We start from the raw sequence: 23,733 nt of genomic DNA, 5'->3' as shown, positions 1-23,733 counted from the left end.
ATATTGATGTACAATAATGAATAAATAATTGTGTCGAAACATTTTCTCAATATATATGGTAACATAGGTATGTAAAATGATATGACCAAATTGGGATAGGTTTCAAATATGTTGGGATCTGGATTTTTTTGATTGGCTCATTTTGTCTAATTCAAACAGGGTTTTCAATTCTCATTTAAACTTTGCCTACTTTGTTTGAGAATTTTGAATTTCCATTTAAAAAAAAATTCTTTATCAAATCGGTTTTTTGAACTCGAAAATTTGTATAAAACAAATCTCTCTGATTATAATAGACTTATATTACATAGTTATCTTAAAAATATTGGACACATTAATGTCTCACACTCTATGTAGGAGTCGTACAAATCATTGTTCTAGTATATTTCCTTTTGAGAAATTTTGTCCTGTTGCAGTGAAAAGTGATGGCAAAGAGTAGGTTTTGCAAGCTTCAATACTTCATAATTGTTTTTGCATAGTTTTGAAGAGATTGGTATTGGTTCTCATACTGGTACTAGTACGTCATTTAGATGAATTAATGTATCTATATTTAAAAATATGAACTATGAGACATTATAATAAATTATAATATTTAAGCATATTTAAATCTTGGAAGTTCGAGTGATTTCAGACAAGTATGGTTTACACTAAAGTAGCATACATTCTTTGTTTTTTGAAGATGATTTTTGATATTTAATATGAACTGGCAGTCTACCTTTCTAATATTTACAATTATTTTTTCATGTTGAAAATATTTATGATATATTGTTTTTGTGGAAGCATGAGGCTCTTCATCTAGAGATAGAGAATGCTGCTCTTTTGGATAGAGAAGGAGGATATGGGCATCACCTTGTTGGTTAGGCCTTGGCTCCAAGAATCAATATGAAGTGATTGAAGTATATCAAAGCAACATCTTGTCAATTTTTCCTGAATTGTTTATTGTGCTATATGATAAAATAAATACATGATTTTATGATAGAGGTGGCAATGCAGTAGTAACATATATCTTTTTTCCACTTAAGGACTTGATAGTTGCCAATAGAAACCCAACTATCAATCAACCAATGTTTATATCTACCCAAAGTTGACAAACACTCAACTCAAACATCTAATACATAGTTGCATAACCAATATTATTGAAACATAACAATAGACATTATCATTGGTTACATCATCCCCTTGCATGAGAAAAAGTCATGTTTTAGATGAGAAGCAAATATCATGTGACATTAGGAAAGACTTTCCAAACTGATGATGATATTGCGAATAGGGACTTGTAACAAACATGAATGATGTAGGAGCATCCTAGGGTAGTGGACCATCCTGCATGTTGGAGGGATTTGGTGGAGTTCTGTGGACCTATTTGGGTCTTGGTTAATTGTTTTTGATGTATTTAATAAGTGTTGTAAGCCTTTTAAGGCATTTGGTATTTAATTTCTGTAGGAGGCCGACTTATGGCTCTGCATGTAATTAATGTAAGGATTGTTTAGTTTGTAGCTTATTAGGCCAACTTGTGGCTTAGTTGGGTATAAATAAGGGGTCTTGTGGAGTCTTTAGGCATTCATTCTTTCATTCGAGGGAGTGAGTTTGGAGAGTAGCTGAAGAGCGTGTTTTTTTTTGAGTCTATGGACAAAGCGCCGAATGTGAGGCAGTTTACAACAGGATTGTGATTTTTCAGCCATCTTGGAGAAGAGGAGGTGGTAGAGGAGCGAATTTTGGAGAAGAGCTAGTAGCTGAGGCTTGGGAAACAAGGAGATTGCTTGGTGGCCTTGCAAGCACAAGTTTAAATCTTCCTTGGAGGTTTCTACCAGAGTGTGGATTTGGACTAGCTAGGGTTTGGATTGGATCTTGAGGGATCTTATAGAACTATTACTTGCTTTGTATTTGGCCGTAATCGAGAAGGCCTTACAACCCAACACATTGCATGTAATCAGTTATTTTAGGAATAAAGAGTTGTGATTTGGTATCAGATCTTGCATTGTTATTGTGTTTCCATCGTGTGGTTATTTGCTGGGGGCTAGGATATCTCCTTTGGGGATTCTCCTACCTTGCACTGCATCAATGAAGTAAACTTTGCAAACTTGTACTTGTACTGCACTTGGGAAATTAAATGAGTGCAAAGGGGTCTGGGAGCAATGCCCCTAGTAAGGTCAAACGGAAGTGCCCCTAGTGGGGTTGAGGTTTAGCACCCCTAATAGAGTCCCCAAACCAATGCGTTGGGTAGGCCTCCTTCTCATGATATACGGTGAGGGCAAGGGGCAGAGCTCCTGTTGTTGAAGATTGTAGATGCAATAGAGATCTTTATCTTTGATTTTATGAAATAGAAATATAACTGTTATGGTCATCGTCAATTGGAAGAGATATTTATGAAAGGATTTGAGATAATATTATATAAAGAGACATATACCTTTAGATGTGTAATGAAAAGTCTGTCTATTCTTTATATATATGGTATCAAGTGAAAATCACTGTACACTTGAATATTTTTTATTATCAATAAAGTGACATTTTGCGGTGTGGCTGAGTTTTACCTTCAAGTGGAATGGTTTACCCAAGATAATCTCGTGTCTCTTGTACTTGTTTTTTTTCTTTCTTATGCTGTTTATCTTTATTTCTGGGCAAAACTTAACATGGTTTCAGAGCCAAGTTTGATAACAGCAATAAAGAAGAATATGCAAGGCCATATGTGATTGTTAATGTTATGGTTGCAGTCCATTTGATGGTTAATGTTTAGAGTTACTCAAGCATGTTTCTTCGTAAAACCTAAGGTGATTACAACATATGTAGAAAACAGGATGCAAGGTTGAAATATTGGGTAGTAGCATAGTATCTTGCCATTTTTATTGAGATCAAAATCTGAAAAGACAATCATGAGATAAGTTTTCTTTTATTCTTGAATATTGGTTATTATATTATTGAAAATAATGTATGAATTTTTAGCATTGATCTATATATTTCGTAATGAGAGGTTGAATTTAATATCTCTCTTGGTTGCAAGATGTAACGAGAAGCAAAGAGATGAATGTTGCATTGATGATACATATTCAGAGGGAGAGGTTTCGGCTTCAGGAGGTTACATTCAACTATCTTAGTGTGGCGATAAAAACCGTCCCTATTGAGAGGGAGTCTCTGTTTGGAGTCTCTTTCTCAGCAATGATTTTCTTTCTTGTTGATTATTAGTTCTTATTCATGTGCAATTATTAAAGTTGTAAAGATAACTATGATAAATCTTTCACTTATGAGGGAAATCATAGTGAACATGTAGAGAGTCCATAATCTCATCACATTAAGAGATTTCATGATGGGAGTTGGATGTCATGTTGAGAGATTCCATGACAGCATCATTTTGAAAGAGTCCATGATGTAAGCTGCTTGCCATCCTTGCAAGCCTGTCATGTTGAGAGATTCCATGGCAACATTACATTGAGAGACTATGATGTCAGTTGGTTTTGATCCTTGCAAGCCTTTTATGGTGAGATTCCATGACAACATAATGTTGAGAGAGTCTGTAATGTAAGTTGGCTATGATCTTTGCAAGCCTATCATGTTGAGCAATTCCATGATTTTTTAATATTAATAAGTTACTTGTTCTTTTATTGTCATGTTTAGAGAGTCCATGACTGATAAATTTAGTAAAATTCATATTTGCTAAAAGGGAAAGCTCTTGGACCACCTTCTGCGAGTAGGCATGGTGAAAGTCATGCCTTAATTTTATGTGCTTATAAAGTAACTATGGTGAATAATGTTATGTTGAGACAACATGTTTTAATGAGAATCTATATGATGGAAAAATTATTATTAACATCTTGTTGCAACTATGAGTACTTGCCTTACTACAAATATCTCTATTGCTAGGAGGGAGTGTTGAAGATTGTAGCTGCGATAGAGATCTATATCTCAATTTTTATGAAATAGAAATATTATTGTTATGACCCTTGTAACAACCTCTCTTTCCGGGTCTTAGTTAACAACTAGCATAACATCGAAATACAATTACTACTTCATAATCATGAGAAGGTAGTTATTACAGTTATGTTCATACGAGAGAGATTAACGGTTACACTCAGTTTAACTGAAATATCATGGCTAACAATTGAAGGCATCATCAATAAATCTAGATAGAGGATTTAAGTTTTCCACACCCTAATTTCTAAACCCTGAATTTGCCTAGGGCAGCATTTGCAAAAATCAGGTTAGTCCACATATACCACTTAGGGCACAAATAGTTATACCACTATATCGTAAGGACAAATACCATTTAGGACATTAAGTACCACTGTATCATCCCTTTCTTTCCTATTGCTAACTATGGCAATAACATATAGTTAAAGATATGTTCATAATCATTATTCACATAAATGAAAGATAGATATAACAACTATCAGTTAAACCTATCTCATGCATATATACATTTCATGTTCAATTGGAAAATCAATTGATTTAACTATTTTCCAAATACATTAAAGAGGATTTGATTCCTAAGCATTGAAGGGAATAACTGATTAAACAATATTAATCAATCTAACATGTCTTCAACATGAAAATTTCAAATTCATTAAAGCAAAATACTTGTTACCAACAGATATTTGAATGCATAACTTATCTTTGTCTTGTGCATGTCTTGCCATTTGGTTCAGAGGAGAAACATTGCTAATGACTTAACCTCCCAACCGCGGACCCTTGAATATCCCACACAATCTCAATCGAGAAAGGCCCTCCCTGCCCTGAGATTTGGCTTAGGACACCACTAATCAGTCACTGAGTAATTTGGTGTTAGAATGTGAACCTATTGCTCGACTTGGAAACAGAAAATTATACAAAGGATTTCCATGAGCTAACTTGGTTACTAATTTAGAATGTTATTACTGATTATATTTTCTTTTCATTGCAGGATTATCCCCACTCTCTCTCTCTCTCCCTCCATCTTGACCTTGCTAGTCCTCATGGATGATTACAAGGGAGGTCCATTTCATGATCTCTTTTTAAAGAGTACTTATACATCTTCCATCTTCATGCTAGTTCTAGCCTATGGCATCATAAGTGAGTTGAGTCTTTATTTTGAAAATAATTACATTTACATGTCGAGCAACATTTCCATCTCAAGAATATATTTTCTCATATCCTTGTATGGATCGGTACTCATGAGAGTACAAAGAAAATAATGAGTGCCTTTGTGATTTATTACTATCATTGGTAAAGCCTTTCGGTGATCAAATAATTATGCTCTTGTATCAATGTCATGTTGAAGAAGAAATATATATTACAGTAACAAAACCCGACTTTGGTTTTCTAATGAAAATCAGATATGGCCCACTCTAAAAATACAAGGTGGGCATATAGTTGCAAAATACAAAACATTATCTATAGCAATTGAGTGTAACTTCCTAACCTGATTATGCAGACGCAATTTAAATAACAAGGTTGGATTCAACATTAGAAAGATGCCTTTCACATTAGCAATTAACTATCAAATTGATCAGAGTTTAATAAGCTAGAATCCCTTAAAATATTGTGATATCATGCATAGGCAGTTGCACACAACACCATTCTGAATATGAACAAGAAGGAATAAGGCATGAACAAGAGGTAATCTCCGTAGAAGCAATTTCAATTTCCAAAACCGTCTGGAAAGGAATGGGAACAATATAAATAAATTGCATCCTAAAAAAGGCGAGTAGGGAAACAAAGTATATTGCGTTCATGCTCAGTTACACAAGAAATGGTTGAGGTGGGAAGAATGCTCGTATGGCCTCCAATTTCAAATTTGAATAAAATGACAACAAAGTCCGATGCCTTTAAAGGAGACATGGAAAAAAGTTGCCACTCCAACAATTAAATAAATAAATAACCATAGATAAGGATTGAGAATAAAAGAATAAGGGTGGCGACAACACCTATGCTCATGATTTGATATATTAATGTTGCCCCTTTATATTCATGCTTGCCTGAGTAGCCTAAATACACACACACACACACACACACACACACACACACACATATATGTATACACTAGATTGAGATTCACATACATATATATGTAGTTATGTGTACATACATACATATTTTATACCCACACAAGTATGAGTATAGACACAATATTGCTATACTAAGATCCATCCATATTATGAAGGTAATATTTCTTATATGAGTCTTTATAATAATTTAATTTAATTGGTTGGCTCATGGTTGTCGATGGTATATTCTTGCTTGCCTAGTCGTTTACTCTTAGCCATGGTGGTTTAGGACTCATACCTTTTGCAATGATAGATGGTGCCCTTGTACCCAAATCCTTCTCCGACAATGCTTCCCCCCTTCACCATGTTATTGCAAGAGGGAATTCTCCCCAATAATGTCATATTCCTCAATTCATGATTTCTATAACAAGTTATTGCTCAAAAAGCATCATAACGTCTAACTACCATTCACTTGTCATGAATTTGTAATGATTAACCAACTTTCCAAGCTTTCAAGATAACAATATAATATCATCAGGACGATTAACTGACATGTCATCTTCACATGAATCACAACAAATTTTACCCATCGATTGACTTCACATGAAACCTCAACGGCCATATGAACATTTTTAAATTGAACCAAAAATTGGGATGTAGCAACCGTTATGTTCATCTTCAACTGAATTGACGTTTATGACAATATTTGAGATAATATTATATAAAGAGACATGTGTCATGTATCATGCAAAGAGGAATGTGTATAGAAATATGAAGAGTTTAATGTTCGGAAATTGAAGAGACCTTTAGATGTGTAATGAAAAGTCTCTCTCTCTCTCTCTCTCTCTCTCTCTATATATATATATATATATATATATATATATATATATATATATATTGTATCAAGCGAAAAACATTGTACTCTTCAACATTTATATTATTAGTAAAGTGATATTTTTGTGGTGTGGCTGGGTTTTTCCCGTCAAGCGGAATGGTTTTCCTAGGATAATCTTTTGTGTCTTTTGTACTTGCTTTTTATTCTTTCTTGTTGCTGTTTATCTTTATTTCTGGGAAAAACTTAACATCCGTCACTATGCTCAAGTTAAGCCCTTCAAAACAACATAGATATTAATGGCACACATACTTATTATGATTAATTAAGAGGCACGGAAAAAATAGAGATTTTGTAGTGTTTAGCCAACATATAATGTCAATCGTGGATTGAATGCTTGTTATACACTCTGCCTAAGGTGATATGTTGTGTGATCGACCACCTATGAACATTGTTGTACCTTGTGTGTTTTGCAATGAAGAAATATCTCCCAAGGGGTTTAGGGTGAGGAAATGTTGTTTTGTGATGACAACATATGCTTGCCTCTTGTTGATTTGAGTTTTGCTCCACTACAACATAAAAAATTGAATACTTAGTTTTTTGAGGGGAAACATTAAATCTTCTACTCTCTATTGAATAAGGATGCTTATATGCTAAACAATGTAGATGGATTGTGTAATCAAATGAGACAACCTCGAGGTTCCTTTTTTATTGTGAATGTTCACTCATTTTTATGATGTGATATGCTGGTTATTAGAAAGGGACTTACGCTATTCATTCAATGGATATCAATTGGACTCTTACTTCTTTAATCACTTCCAACCAAAAAAATTGCAAAGGAGAAAGGGTTTATAAATACTAAGTCTAAGAATGTAAGACAATATTGAGAATTATTTTCACATTGTCGATATTCATCCTAATAGCCTTTGAAGATGCAATCTAAATGAACATTCCAGTAGAAGTTAAACACTTGCAATTTAAGCCCAAACTAACCTTACATTGTTACTTACAATTAGCAAGTACCAAAAGCTATTGATATTGGCTTCACCATTAACACCATCCAATGATATCTTCCATCCATCTACTTCGATTCAACATGAAGTGAAATCTACTCCAAAGAAGTGTAGAAACCATGCAATATTCCAAAGCAACACAAGTAATCCATCATGAAGACCAACTACGCATCAACAATGAGTTTGATAGCATTTTGGCAACAATTTTGACAAGTCTCCTCACCTACTTCACATCTAATCTATATCTCCTCTTTAATGTTAATGAGTTATAAATTAGCTGGCCATGTTCTTTTACAGTTGTCCAATACAATGAAGGGCCAAGATTAATTCAAGCTCAAGGACCAATATTAACCCATTACAAACTATAATTAGGGTTCCCTCCACTATCATCCAATTACATGAAGGCACCACCTTGTGGTCTAATAAGAAATTCATAATACTTTTGAAAAGCAATGAGAAAATAGAAGAGCTAGAGGCATGATGCCTTCCACATGTACACTTGGCATAATATGATTGAATGTGCTTGAAGACGTGTAATTGGAGTCTTTTTAACACCTAGAACTCTTTCACCATGATTCCTTTGTGGAGGCAATTTTCACACTTATTAGTCAAACCTACAACCAAAGTCCTCGTGTGAAATGCCTCATGTCCAGCAATTTGTTTACACACTTAAGAACTTCTTCTCTAATACCACTGGATGAAGGGTACTTCCCTTATCAACACAAAGACACATAACAAAATAGAGAAATAACAACAAATTGTAGGAACCAATCATTTGCAAGAACGAGAAACTTTCGTTCTATTATCTCCATTGAAATGAAATTACAATATTCAGAAATATAACATGCACAACCACATGGGCATTTTCAATATAATATTCTACAAGATAGAGCCACCATATACATCCATAGAATTTCCCTAATTAACCCTATACACCATTATATAGGAAAATTTCAACCGCCCAAGAACATTCGAAAAACTCTAACCCTAAACTTTGAGGCCAACCATCCCTAAGATATTATTGTTTATATTTTATTACATAGGAATAGGCCCCAAACAACTTTTGGAACTCATGAGTTTTTGAAGAAATTTTATTTTTCCATCCTAAGTAGCGCACACAACTTTTGAAGACCATAACTCTTCACCTGTTGACTTGATTGGATATTATAATCCCATTTTGAAAATGCGTGAAGTGTTCTACAACGCTTAACCTATGAAGCACTGGTCAATCAAGGTTTGACCCCCTATTAGTTTCAAAACTAGGTCAAAAGTTATTAAACCCTTTCGCCAAAATAAAAAATTTTCAATATCTTACAAAACTAGACTTGATCTTGCAATGAAAGTTTACTGGTAGGTTGATATGACCAAAGTGAACCTTGAGGGAAGAAAGTAGAATGTTATGAGATTCAAACAAACAACTTACTAAAACAAGTAAGTTTCCAAAAATAATAATTCTGCATTGGGATAGCCCTTATTGACAAAGTAGACCATATTTTTGGGTGATGCAAGATTGTCCTTACACCTAAGATGCTCCTGCATCACATTGCGACCCTTCACATCATGTCATGGTAAAAACCTTGGATGTTATACTAGACTATATTGACTCCTAAATGGGCAAAGTTGCTCAATTTCATCTCTTAGACCCGGGGCTTGAAAATTACTACCAAGACTGCCTAAGGCTACCACTTCTACTTCCAAAGCAAAAAGAAAGTTGCGCATTTGCAATGGGACGTAGGTATGAAAACCTTACAACAACTCTGTTAAGTAAAATGTCTATGCTAGTAGATTCCTTTGCTTGATGGTGAATTTTTTTTTTTTGTATGTGATGAAAAAACTCAAGTTGTATGGCGATCTCTTGTCTTACACAATGGAAAAGAATAGGTTCTACAATGATTTCTTGTTGTATGATGTGTTGAGAATATTTTTTGTATGATAAAAAAAAAGTCCCCAAGTTGTATAAAGAATTTATTGTATGTTTTGAGGGTTGAGAGTTACTAGTCATGCTATAGGGAGTGGATGTAGTATAGCATGGATAAAATGCTTTTGAAGGCAAGTGAATTGTGCGGTTGAATTAACTACTTATAGCCACCATATGATGGAAGAATACAAGTGCTCAACGTGCATCATATGGGGAAAGGTCACACCCGCAATTGTATGGCATGTTTAGCAAATCTTGTTAGCCACACAATGCATTCATAAACACATTTTACAATGTGATTGATCAATGCTTTTCATTGATGTATGATCTAAGAATGCCAATCATTACATTGTCCTTTTCAAAAGAGACTTGTCGTATGACAAGAAGAGATGTTAGCTATACAATGTAAAAAGTGGTTGGCTGTACAATATATTTTGAAGGAGACAAACAATTTGGTCATACAGCATGTTGAGAGCAACATATAACTTGAACAAGCAACACGATGTGGAGCAAAAGTGCAGTTGTACACTGCACATTGAGCAAAAATGATTGCCCACATGACTAAGCTTGGTGCATGACATAATCTACCATTTGATATATTTGGGCATTTTAGGTAATTAGGCCTTTGATTATTTTTTCCCTCAATTGCTAGACAATATTTGGCCTCTTCCTTTCTATATTTCTGTACTTTGTAACTTTCTCTATTTCTAGGAATTTTCAGTGAAGTTGATTTGACTTGACCGATTTTTGTACACTCCATGTTAAATGTTTTTTTCTTCCTAGCCTTAGATGTATGGTTCATATTTGCATGCTTTCATCGGTGGCTCTTCATTGAGAGTTGTAGCTCCAAGAAAATATCAAGTTGATGTAAATACTTAAATACACCTCCATATGCCAACAAAATATGCCATCGAGAAAATTCATCTCATCCTCTGAATATGATTGTAATTCCAAAATTGCCTTGTCGTGTGGCTCCATTGGATCCATTTTTCTCTAGAATTAGAATTTGACGAGTTTGAGGAAGCTTCTTCCTCATTAATTGCTTCATTCTTCAAATAAATTTTATATTACCGACTCTTGTTTTAAATTGAGGTTCTATTCTTTTTCCCACTTGTGATCAACTTTGGCTACAACTACCTATGTTGACCAAACAATGCATCATATACATTTTTCCTTATTGAAATGACCACAAAGTTCAACTAAACTGTTTGGTTCTAATATACCTTTTTTCCCATGGAAACACAAAGTGCCTTAATACCTTGTTTATCTGTAACCACCAGGGGAAAAGTTTGGCACCAAATGGTTGACTTGCCAAGATTTTTAAGTGTCTTCTAGAAGTGCATTCATTGCATAGCCACCATAATAATTGTATTGGTGAGGTTCCTGTTAAACTAATATTGTGATATTAAGTGTAATGGTCATGTAAGTAACTTTTTTTTAAAGTCAGCCTGTCAGTCTTTAGTAACTTTTTGTTCTTTAAGCTATTTAGTTAGTTTAGTAACTTTCTATTTTGTCTTTAGTTCTCAATCGTTTCTGTTATGGAAATGTCCTTTTTGTAATTGTTTATTTAAGGAGTATTCCTCACCTTTGTTAAGTATTGACTATCTCAATTCATTATCATTTCATGGCATCAATTTTTTGATGATTTTTGTTCTACAAAATTTGCAGTTTAATTACCTTAAAATTTGTGCAAATTTCTAGAATGTTTTGCCTGAGTTTTGTAGAACAAAAATTATGCGTTTTTTTCGGCAATTTTTTATAAATTAAGATTTGTGATTTTTCTTGAACATTTTGTGTGGAAATTTCTAGAAGATCTGTTGCATGTTTTTTTAAAAATATGTTTGAGATTTACATTTTTGACAATTTTTTAAAACAAAAATCGTGGTTTCTGCAGATTTGTTTATCATTTTTCACCAACCAACAAAGTTTTGTTTAAGATCTGAAAGGTTTCTTTGTTCTTGTAACTGAGGGTGATGGAATTTTGTCATTGATGTCAATGAGAAAGTCACCATCAATGTCAAAGGCTGATCCAGTAGAAGGCAGGAGAATTCCCAAAGGAGATGTCCTAGCCCCCAACAAATAACCACATAGTGGAAACACAATACAAGATATAAGATCTGATACCAAAATGCAATACTTGATTCATAAAACAACTGTTTACATGCAATATGCCTGGCTGTAAGGCCTTCCGGGTTAAGGCCAAATACAATAGCAATTACAAAAGAGTTCTGCTAGATCCCACAATATCCAACTCTACACTCCTAATCCCAGCTATTCCAGATCTACACTCAGGAAGAAAACCTCAAGGAAATCTCAACTTGTGCTCGTAAGCCCACCAGGCAATCTCCTTGTTTCCCAAGCCACAACTACTAGACTTTCTCAAAATTTGCTCCTACAATTCATCCTCTTCTTCAAGCTGGATGAATTGACTCACTCCACTGAATGAATGCCCTAAGACTCCACAAAACACCCCTATTTATACCCAACTAAGCCACAAGTCGGCCTAGTCCATTACAAATTAAAATAAACCCTTACATTAAATGCTTATGCAAGCCACAAGTCGGCTGAAACACAAATTAAATACCCATACATAAATTAAATACATATCACAAAATTAAATGCCACAGTCATCTCACACTACAAACAACTTGAGCACCACAAATATCAAGACCAAACTGAGTGTCAGAGAAACCAAGACGAGCATCAGCCTTCCACTCCAAGCATAACTGAGCTCCATCACTGATCGAGCCAACTCGGGCGTCACTACAACCAAACTATGCAGACCAAGCCGAGCTCACCAGAGCAAACCGAGCCTCAGTCTACGCCGAGTCCTCCAGAAGCAATCGAGCCAACTCGGGTAACACAACTATAGAGCTCTCTAGTGTAAACCGAGCTTATAGTATTTGCCAAGTTCCCCCAAGCTTCGTGAAATGTCTTCATTAACCGAGTCACTCAGTTAATACAACCACCAAACCAACTCAGTCCGAGTTACACTTCTTTGACCGAGTCCTCCAACTCCAAGGTCAAACCACACCACCCTACAGGATTGCCAGAAAGCCTAGGATGCTCCTACATCAGACACCCTAGGTTCGAAAAGATGTTCTCAGTAGCTTGAAGAACATTTGGGATTCAGGACATAAATCCCAAATTGGTTCTTCACATACATATCCTTCAAGTCCTCAACTTGTACACTCTCTCCCTTTCTCTTCTTCTGCTTCTTCACATCCATCCTCGGTGTTTCACAGATCTGCTTTCAATGCTGATCTCCAACACTCTAAGAATCCTTCAACTCAACTTGGCTACCAATACTTAGGTTTCTCCTATTGCTTTCTTCATTCTATGAAGGAATCAGGGAATGCTTTCTGCCACCTTTCACAACAATAAACACATTCTTGACAGAATCATGCACAACCCTGCAATCATATTGCCAAGGTCTACCAAGCAACACATGACAACTGTTCATGTCCACAATATCACACAACACTTGATTCTTATACTGCCCAATCTAGAAATCAACAAGGCACTGCTCCCTCACTTCCAAAACATGCTCACCTTGCAATCAGCCCATCCTATAAGGATAAGGATGTCTTATTCTCTTCAAACCAAGTTTCTGAACCATCTCCTCAGCAACAAGGTTATCAGTACTACCACCATCCACAATCACATTGCAGACTTACCACCAGATTTACAACGAGTCCTGAACAAACTAGTCCCCTAACAAGAATCCAGTGCCCTTTGACTAAGTAGTACTCGCTGAGCTAGTAAACTCTCTCCTTGCTCAGGTTGACCGTCATAGTTTTCAACCTCATTCACAACAACAACTTTCCTACTACGAGGACATTCAAAAGATCTACTCCCTTCTTCACCACATCTATAGCAAGTACCCTTAAATTCACCTCTACCTTTCCTCTTTTGATCAACAGATTTTGGTTCATCTTCTACACTCGGTTTAGCTTTTGCTAAGCTATCCTACTTCTCCTTCCCTCTAGCATTACTTTGAGCTTTCCTCTTCAACTTATCTTCTACCTTTAGGGCATACTGGTAAGCATCCTCAACTGAATCAATCTTCAACATACCAACCTCATCTTGGATATTGAATCTTAAACCATTAATGTGCCGAGCTACCTTCTCCTTTGACAATTCTGTATGCCCAAACCGAATAATCAACTTTTAGAACTCCTCGATATAATCTTTCACAGACATATCTTTTTGCTTCAAATTCTGCAACCTCTTAAACAATTAAAGCTCATAATCAGCAGGAATGAACTTAGCCTTCAACTTAGTCACCATCTGTAGTGCCTGCCCCTAAGTCGCATTTTGTTATCATTGCCAAACTCTTTTAGGTCAATTGTATATTGATGATTGGTGACATTATTTTGAGATATATCAGATATTGTTTCAGATTCAGTTAATTTATGATGAGATTACTTGGTACTTTATATTTCATGTTTGCATGATGATTATTCAGTGATTTCAGTTATTGATGATGATTAGTTAGATGATTTATTATCATAAGTGTTTTCTCATGGATACTTACCCCATACTTGCATGTGTATGGTGTGCGTGTTTGTTTTCTTTCTGTATGGCATTTCTGATGTGGTTAAGGAAGGGAGTCATAGTCACCTGCTAGTCGGGATCTACACGATGCACCACTTCCTGCTATTGCCTGTTTAGCTTAGTATATATTATGCTTGTACATGCGTGGATTTTATGCAGGTTGCAGGTACCGGGTATCGACTTCTCTGAATTGCCAAGATGAGCGTACCCTATCGCATTATCTCAATGGTAAGAGAGGGGAGATAAAATTCTCAAGTCCAAATCCCAACCCTTTAAGTCATTTGTTCTAATTGAAAATTAGGACAAGTATCTGAGTCGGGTACCCTTCGAATACGTCGGATGATGTAATTCGTGATATTAACCCTTTTGGTTTGATTTTGTATGTGTTTTGCTATGATGGGTTTTTGTATTTTACTTTGAGTCTTTAGTGTATTTTCTATTAATTAAGCCTAATTAAAAGATTTAATTAATGGTTTAATTTAATGGAAAATTAATATGATATTTTAATATATTATTTTTTAATTAATTGAAAAATTAATTAAATAAAATAATTAAATTTGAAGATAAAAGTTATAAGTTTAAATTTGGAATGTGACAATATTTATTTTAATAATAATATATTTAGAGCTCATTTTTAAATAAATGCTAAATAATATTCTTATTTAAGTTGATAAATATTTTATCAATTAAGTTTCGAAAATAAATTTAAAAGTGGAAAAGATATTAAAATTATTAAAAGTTTCTAGATCACATCATGTGTGCATGTGATTAAAATATATTAAGATAAAACAAGTGGATTTAATAAAGTGAGTGCATGAGATTTAAAAGTAATAAATTAATTTAAAAAGAGCCAAGTGAATATTAAATAAATTAATGTGTATTATTTTAATAATTATTCACATAGGAGTATGCGAACTCTCGGGAGTTGTCATGTAGGCAACACAAGAGTTTGCACTCTAATTATGCACGTGTTGTCTACACTTAGGAGTTAGCACATTATTTGAGCACATGGTGTCTACAACATTCTAGATACCTCGTCATGTTTATCTTCTTATCGTGGAAGTTATGTGCTTAGTTGTCATGCTTATCTCCTAGTTCTTTCTAGACACATTCTAGATGCATCTTAGAGGCCTTTATATAGAGGCTCTCCTAGTGTGTTTGGACAAGCTTACATGCATTCAAGAAGCTCATATGCTTCTACAAGCTCGTAGGCTTCTATATCCTCATATGCTTCTACAAGCACTCCTAGTCACTTGAGGGGGTTTCGGTTCTTGGAGGAATTGTGAATGTTAGAGAAGGAAGGAATTTTCGGAAAGGAGAAGGTTCTAAGAGGAGGAGTTTCTCTACAATTTTCTGAGGCGTAGCAAATTAGCATCAGTGTTTAGGTAGGCACTCGTGATTATTTCGCATATTTTACTACGCTCTTTCTCTTCCTGTCTTCATTGTGTTTGTTATGTGTGTCTGAATAATTCTCTATGAATGAATCTTCAATTTTGTAATTTGGAATTTGGGCATGCATATTGTTTCATCTAGTTATGGGAATTAAAATATTATTGCAATCTTCCCTTAGTAGAATCAAGATTTGGAAATTGATTCGAATTTGGGTTCGAATTAAAATAGAATCTTATTATTATGCATTAGTTTTATATGATTTATTAACTAATCTAATTAAATTAAATTTAATTAAGATTAGTTAATAGTAGAAGGAGTCTAATTAATTATTAGTCAATTTTAGTAAATGGATTTCTTAATGAAGGAAAATTAAAAGAAAAGAGATATTAATAAGTGTTTAGTAGAATTAAATAATTGAATTATTAATGAGATTGATTTCACTTAAAATCAATGAAGATTGTTTTAAATAAATGTTTGTCCTTGAAGTGTTTTAAGGAAATTGTAAACTAATTATTTGAAAGTTGATAAGTATTATTCTTATGATTTGAATAATGGGAGATGCTCTTGGAATTAAGGGAGTTTCATTTAATTATTAGTAACATTGATTTTAGTAAAATAATGCAATGATTTTATTAAAAGTCAATGGGAATTAGTTTAATGATTTAAATAAGTAAATAATTATCTTTTGACTATTTTAGAAAATTGTTTTAAAATAATGGAGGGATAATTCTATGTTTAATTTGAAGAGATAAATCGGTTGACTTGTAGAAGAATCTTATACTCTTGAAATATACTTGAAACAAAATCTGAAACCTAATATTTGGCTTAACCATGTGATTGTAAAAGCAAACCAAACCATGTGTTTGTATCTTGTTTCTCTATGTTGTATGTGTTTTGGGGTTTTGGGGTTTGTCCTAGCTTTGATTAGTTTTAGGTTGTTACCAAAGGCTTGGGAGTTATGCGAATGTGATGGCATGTTGATGTTATTTGATCTCGATCTTTCTAAACCCAACCATGTTAATGTGATGGTATGCTCTATGAGATGTTTGTATTTATTGATTGTTATTGCTTTTCAATCTTCCTGTGTGAAGCTGAGGTGTATGTATATGAGATACTTGACTTAAACAATTTTGAGTCATCGATTAGTTATACTTGGATTACTTTTCAGTCGCCTTGATGGGACTAAAGTGTTTGATTTAATTCTTAAAGATGTCATGTTGTGACATGTTTGACTTGACCATTTTGGAGTCTTCGATTAGTATTACTTTGAGATACTTTTTGGTTGCTCGTTGAGAACCGATGGATATTATGATTATCATTGGATGCTTTTCAGTTGCTCGTGGAGAGCTAATGTGATTATTTTGATTATCTTTATGATGCTTTCCAGTCGCTTGTATAGAACTGAGGTGATTTTGTGATTTGTGATTTCATGAGCCTAGGGTAGGTTATCTACTTGTAGTGTCGGAAAGTGGCTTGCAATGGGGGCCGGGGCCCTAAGTGGCTGCTAGGGTAACTCATTGTAAGTTATTTAATAAGTGAAAACATTTACACTAAATGGCGATTAAAATGAACCTAATAAGAGAATTGTATGTTCTCGCCCATGCCTCAAGTGCTAGTATAGACTAGGATGGGAGTAGAGAGAACGCTTGGTTGCGACCTTGCATTCCGTAGCATGCCTCGTTAGTACGAGAGGATACTAGTGGCCGCATAGGGATCACTAGGGGAACGGGGTCTATTGAGAGACTACCAGGGTAACTCTAGCGTAATCCGTGCGATGACACTTTCTCGCTTACATAGTAGGTTTCCTACGTGTCTTGTGTGCCTCTGGGTGTAGATGTCGATCTGTGTGTTGGAACTTTTGAATTAGTATACTTTTAGGATTCCTGGACTTAGAGAGTACTTGTGTTATGTGATTTGTTCACTTGTGTTATGTGATTTGATATCTTGTTTGGGACTTGAGACTATCTCCTCAGCACGGTGGGAGTGGGCCATTTAGGTCCCACGCAGTTGGGTGGTAGTGTTTCTTTACTCTTACCATTTGAGATCCGTCTGTAGACACCGTGGTTAGAGCATTCTTTGTTGGTATTTATCTTCATTCTATTCTTGGATCTTATGATGGATGTTATTTACTAGTATGTTTCTTTATATTGATGATTAGCATGTGATAGATGATGTTATCTATTTTGTAGGATCATCTTATCCTTTATCCTTGCATGTTAGATTTCTTTATGCGTATGTTGTAGCATGTTAGATTTCTTTATGCATATGTTGTAGCATGTTAGATTTCCTTCTGCATATGTTGTAGTATGTTTTAAGAGTGACATTCCTACTATGATAATACCGATGATCTCTTCGGTGACTTGGGATGTTATGCGCGGGGGATGGCTAGGGCCCACGATGGTCTAATGATGCTATTGACGGTTGGGAGGAACCGCGCACTTAGATTAGTTGTTTTTTTGATGTATGGATATCTGTTATGATGGTTATTATCTTTATTGATGGATGGATGTATCATGTATGTTATTGGTTTCATTTACTTTATTGCACTTGTATCATGGATTCGATGAGGATAATGTATCTTTATTTTTACATATGTTTAATCTTTTAAGCTTTTCATACCCTATGACATGTATAGTGGATGATTGAGCATTCTGAATTTAATTGCCAAGAGGCATTTGGAACAAATGTATATTATTTACATTTGACTTTTTATTATTCTTTCATGTGGATGTGGTAGTTGTTAGACTTAGTATTAATTAGATTAAATGTGACTCAACGTCTTGGGATCCTTAAGGAGTGTAACTTGTTATGTATACTTTTAGTTGAATGTGTGTTATTGTTTCCGCTACTATGTGTTTGATGTGAATGGTTTATCTTTCATGATTAAAAAAAAATTGTTTGGCAAACTTAGTAAAATTTTAGGTTAATTCTTTTGGATTCCTTGGCGGGGCGTTACACCATCAACCTCCATCTAGTGATCTTCATTTCACCTTCTTCCTCCTTGTCTCTTTGTAGTTCTTTCTACCAAAGAGAAACATGCCCTTTCAACTTAGTTTGTGCCAACCTTACTATGAGTGGATCCTCAATACCTCAAGCTCAAACTAGTCTTCCAATTCGGGTCTTCAGTATTCAAAGTACCTGAGAAATTAGAAACCTCTATCTTATGCTTCAACTTCAACTGAGATCTAGGTCTAGCAAACTGATCAACCCTATTTCCCATAGGTCTCCACATGATCAGTTCTGTCCTCACAACTCGATTCAACAGCTGCAAAGTCTTCAACAACTTCCTCATAACTACCTTCAGTACCCACATGCTGAGGTACACCACCTATAGCACTCAAAATTTCAAGAATCATATCACTCTTCATCGATGCCATCTTCTCTGAGAACCTTGCTTCCATAGCATCACAGAGATCATCAATTGCCCTACGATCCAATCTTCTTGAAGGCATCTTCCAAGATCCTTTGCAGACCCTCTGCAACAAATTCACAAATCCAAAAGATCAATCAACTCCACTAGATCAACCTTCTCTTCCAGCCTTCACCCAAGTCTTGGTGCAAACTGCCTCAACTTCGGCACTCAGTTTACACACTCAGGAACAACTGTTCTTTGATACCACTTGATGCAATACAAGGCAGGAGATTCCCCAAAGGAGATGTCCTAGCCCCCAACAAATAACCACACATCGAAAACACAACACAAGATACAAGATTTGATACCAAAATGCAATACTTGATTCATAAAATGACTGTTTATATGCAATATGCCCGGCTGTAAGGCCTTCCAGGTTAGGGCCAAATACAACTCTGCAAGATCCCACAAGATCCAACTCCACACTCCTAAGCCCAGCTAGTCCAGATCTACACTCTGGAAGAAAACCTCAAGGAAATCTCAATTCGTGCTTGCAAGCCCACCAAGCAATCTCCTTGTTTCCCAAGCCACAACTACTAGCCCTTCTCAAAATTCGATCCTACACTTCATCCTCTTCTCCAAGCTTGACGAATTGACTCACTCCACTAAATAAATGCCTCAAGACTCCACAAAACACCCCTACTTATACCCAACTAAGCCACAAGTTGACCTAGTCCATTACAAATTAAAATAAACCCTTACATTAAATGCTAATGCAAGCCACAAGTCAGCTGCAACACAAATTAAATACCCATACATAAATTAAATATAGATCACAAAATTAAATTCCAAGGTCGTCTCACACTATAGACAACTTGGGCACCATAGAGGTCAAGACCAAATTGAGTGTCAAAGAAACCAAGCCGAGCATCAGCCTTCCACTCCAAGCATAACTGAGCTCCATCGTTGACCGAGCCAACTCGGGCATCAGTGTAACCAAACTATGCAGACCAAGTCGAGTTTACCAGAGAAAACCGAGCCTTAGTCTATGCCGAGTCCTCTAGAAGCAACTGAGCCAGCTCAGGCAACACAACTGTAGAACTCCCCAGTGTAAATCGAGCTCCCAATATCTGTTGAGATTCTACAAGCTTCGCCGAATGCCTTCATTTACTAAGTCACTCAATTAACACAACCAAACCAACTCAGTATTAGCCGAGGTACACTTCCTTCTTTGACCGAGTCCTCCAACTCCAAGGTCAAACCACACCACCCTACAGGATTGCCAGAAAGCCTAGGATGCTCTTGCATCAAAGGCATGAGATTGTCATTGATAAGAAGTTTAAAGTTGTTGACTACATAAACATTAGGACAACATAAACATTACCATGATCCTACATTTTAAAGATGTGAGAAAAATCTATTAAGAATAAGAGGAATAATGGTCAAGAGTGAAGAGAACTACCTCACTATAGTGTTTTGATATACAAGTAAGAAGTCTTTGGGTACATAGATAATGATACTAAGAAAACCAAATTAGAGAATACAGCTAGACGAAAATAATCTACAGATATATCAGAGAATGGAAAAGAGTATCTGTGTAAGGATTTTAGGGCTATGTAGTACAGGAGAGCCGAGCCTTGCAAAATCTCTGTTTTGGTGCTGGAAATTAATCAAAACATAATCACCATCGAAGGATATTGTAAAATGGGAATCATTGATGTGAGAAGAACATTTGGAAGCCTTTGTTGAGAAACTTAGATAGGCATAACAACACTCTGGAACAAATCACTCATCGTTTTCCAATTGCAAATATTTATGTAAACAAAGGAAATGAATTAATATGTTTCAGAAGTATGAATAGTGATCATATAAACACTCGTTGAAATATGCAGTGATTCTTCCATTAGTTTCCAAAGAGAATGATATGTAGATGCATAACAAGAATGAAGAATTTACAAAGAGTGGAATCAACACAAGTGATATTTTTTTTGAAAAGCACCATAACCCTTTCCATTGATGAACTGGATGAGCAACTTTATGATTTGAATCTTTCAGGCTGAAAATATTTTTGGAAATTTATCAATTACGACATATCAGTTACGAAATCTCAATAGCAATAAATTATGGATTGCATCGATGTAGAAAATATATACGGTGGTATCAGAAGGCGGAACATATTTTAAAGATACTAGTGACATAACATAGATTGCAACAGCAGCAATCATGATCTCATCTGATTCATATTATATATTAAGAATATGTGATGTAAACCATAGAAAATAAAATAATTTTGTTTAGAGGCTGACTTGAGGTAGAAGAAAAATAAGAGAGAAGGGTGTGTGCGGGTTGGGATTAAAGAGTTGATGTAGATATAAGTATCATAGTGAAGAAGAGAAATTGTGAAATTGAAGTATCCATCATCAGTTGAGTAAGCAACATTGACAAGGTGGAAAAACAATTTGTCTGCAGTGGGTTGTTGCCCATGAAGATAGTAGTGGTAGTTCATGCTTCGAGTAGGGCGGTGCCTGCAAAGTGTAGGAGTTGGTGCTTCCAGTGAGTTGCTGTTCATAAAACATAGAGGTAGCAGCTTCTAGTAGGTTGGCACCTACGAAACATTGCAAAAGAACCAATTAATATATAAAGCAATTATTTTGCCATGGTTTTCTCCCGCATTGGGTTTCCATGTAAATCATTGTGTCATTGTGTTCATGTGCATAATTGTTTATTTCAGTAACTGATTCTATTGTTAGATAGAAGGCACAATAGCAGGTTCATGTTGCAGAGAAAATAGAAGGAATCGACCTTTTATGTATTGGTGGCAAAATGATTTGCAGATTATGTCATGTCTTTTGTGTGGTAGTTAGTAGAATGACCATTGAGATAGGGGATTAAAGTAATAGTCTGATATTTAGTATAACGGTCATGTAAGTAACTTTATTTTAAATTAATTTTTAGTAACTTTTTGTTCTTTCAGTTGCTATTTAGTTTAGTAACTTTCAATTTTGTCTTTGGTTATCGATTGTTTCTGTTAGGGAAAGATGATCTTATAATTTCTTTTTAAGGAGTATTCTCCTCTGTTTAATATTGAATATCTCAATTGATTATCATTTCAATTCCTTTCTAGGATCTCCATATTCATGAGCGATAGTTTTTTTGTCGTGTTGATTGTTAGTAACATTGGATCAATCAATCAATCACTGGGTTGCTCTGTAGTGGAGGTTTGGTTACTAGATCTTTATTTTCATCATATCCTAATTAGGCCTTAGCACTCACCATCTCACTCTTCTCTAATACAATAACATTTCAAAGTTCAATAACACTAAGTAACAAATCCACTACTTTAATTGGTATAATATAATAATAGTATAGTAGTTTGAGATACTTCCCATGTAATATTTTTCTTGGATTTTAATTGTGCGTTGTCATTTGAGTGGTGGCATTTCTTATCCATAGTATTCTCCACTTCAGCCCTTTCTTTACAAAGCCTTTCTTTTTGGCACATGGCTTTGGGTGCATAGCCTTGTTTGTTTGGGCACAAGGAATGGCTAGAACTTCATTTTGGTTGTCAATGTTACAGGTTGATCCCGACCTTTTTCTTTGGATATCTTCTGGCTTCATGGCCACCAAGTGAACGTTTGAACAATAGTTTTGCCTTGCACTACTTGTTTTGGTAGTCTCTTGCAAAGTGTCACCATTCACTACATTGTCAACAATATATGATGGGGTGTTGTTTTGGTCATATTGTATTTGTTTTCACTCTTTTTTGATTTTGATAATTGTTTGGAAATGTATTCTATTGTATTTGATTTCGCCCTTCATTGATCTTGAAAGTACTGACAAAAAAGAGTTTCTATTTCTATAGGTAGGATATTTCTAAAAGGATAGTTTGCTTGAGTTCAGATACTGATCTGCCCAGGATAAATTGCAAGATCCTCTTTCCCAGCTTGTTTTGTTTTAATATAATTTAGCAATGTTTAATTTTGACAATACATGATTACATTTTTACCAGTTGTAGAAGTCAATAATTATTTTATTACATTGCTCCAGTTTGGTCAAATACGACAGTAAATGTCTATTGATGCAATTGTATGGTTGCTTCTCAGGGACATGGACTCCATTACACGCAGATGTATTCAGGTCATATAGCTGGTCAGCAAATATTTGTGGAAAGAAAGTCTGGCATTTTCTCGCACCCTCTCAGTCTCATCTTTTATATGATAGGTAACTTCTAAAACTGTAAATATCTGGTTATTTTAAAATTAAAATATAATGTAGTAGCAGAAGAATATGAATGGGCTTAAGCAGCTTCAAACATTTCCTAATAGACCTACCAGGCTTTGATTATAAGCTGTACCATTAGAATTTCGTTATTGAAGTAGAAAATGTAAAAAATAACTACATTTTTTAGGGTCCCGTTTTTCCAATAACCCAAAGTTTTATACCAGTTAGAAAGTCAATGTCCATGTTGATATTATATCATATGCAGTAACAGACTATGCTTTTGAGAAATTTTAGCATCTCATTCAATTATGCATTTCAATAGTTTTATTCTTGCATTGTAATGGCCACTGATCATAAGCAACTTGGATTTTGCGAGGTAGGAACAATTGATTCAAATTTTAAGACAAACATATGCTAAACCAAATTTAAAAATCAAGGTCAAAACCTAGTGGAGACAAATAATCTTTCTTTGCAACTAATCACAATCAAATTGGATG

The 23,733-nt window shown here is 35.0% G+C and overlaps 1 protein-coding gene across 1 annotated transcript in view; it reads left to right on the top strand.

Moving 5' to 3' along the window:
* The window catches only part of LOC149561401 (arginine-specific demethylase JMJ20-like), a 163,605-nt gene that overhangs the window by 98,726 nt on the left and 41,146 nt on the right, over positions 1 to 23,733 (top strand). The window contains exon 4 of the mRNA XM_089825129.1: positions 23,119 to 23,236. Within this exon, the coding sequence (XP_089681255.1) occupies positions 23,119 to 23,236 (118 nt within the window). The remainder of the gene's footprint in view (positions 1 to 23,118; positions 23,237 to 23,733) is intronic.

This window comes from Cupressus sempervirens, chromosome 4 (assembly GCF_028749045.1).
Source record: "Cupressus sempervirens isolate cs-2001-9-10 chromosome 4, ASM2874904v1, whole genome shotgun sequence".
In the NCBI taxonomy this organism is placed as follows: domain Eukaryota; kingdom Viridiplantae; phylum Streptophyta; class Pinopsida; order Cupressales; family Cupressaceae; genus Cupressus; species Cupressus sempervirens.
This window is presented reverse-complemented; position numbering and strand designations above follow the sequence as displayed.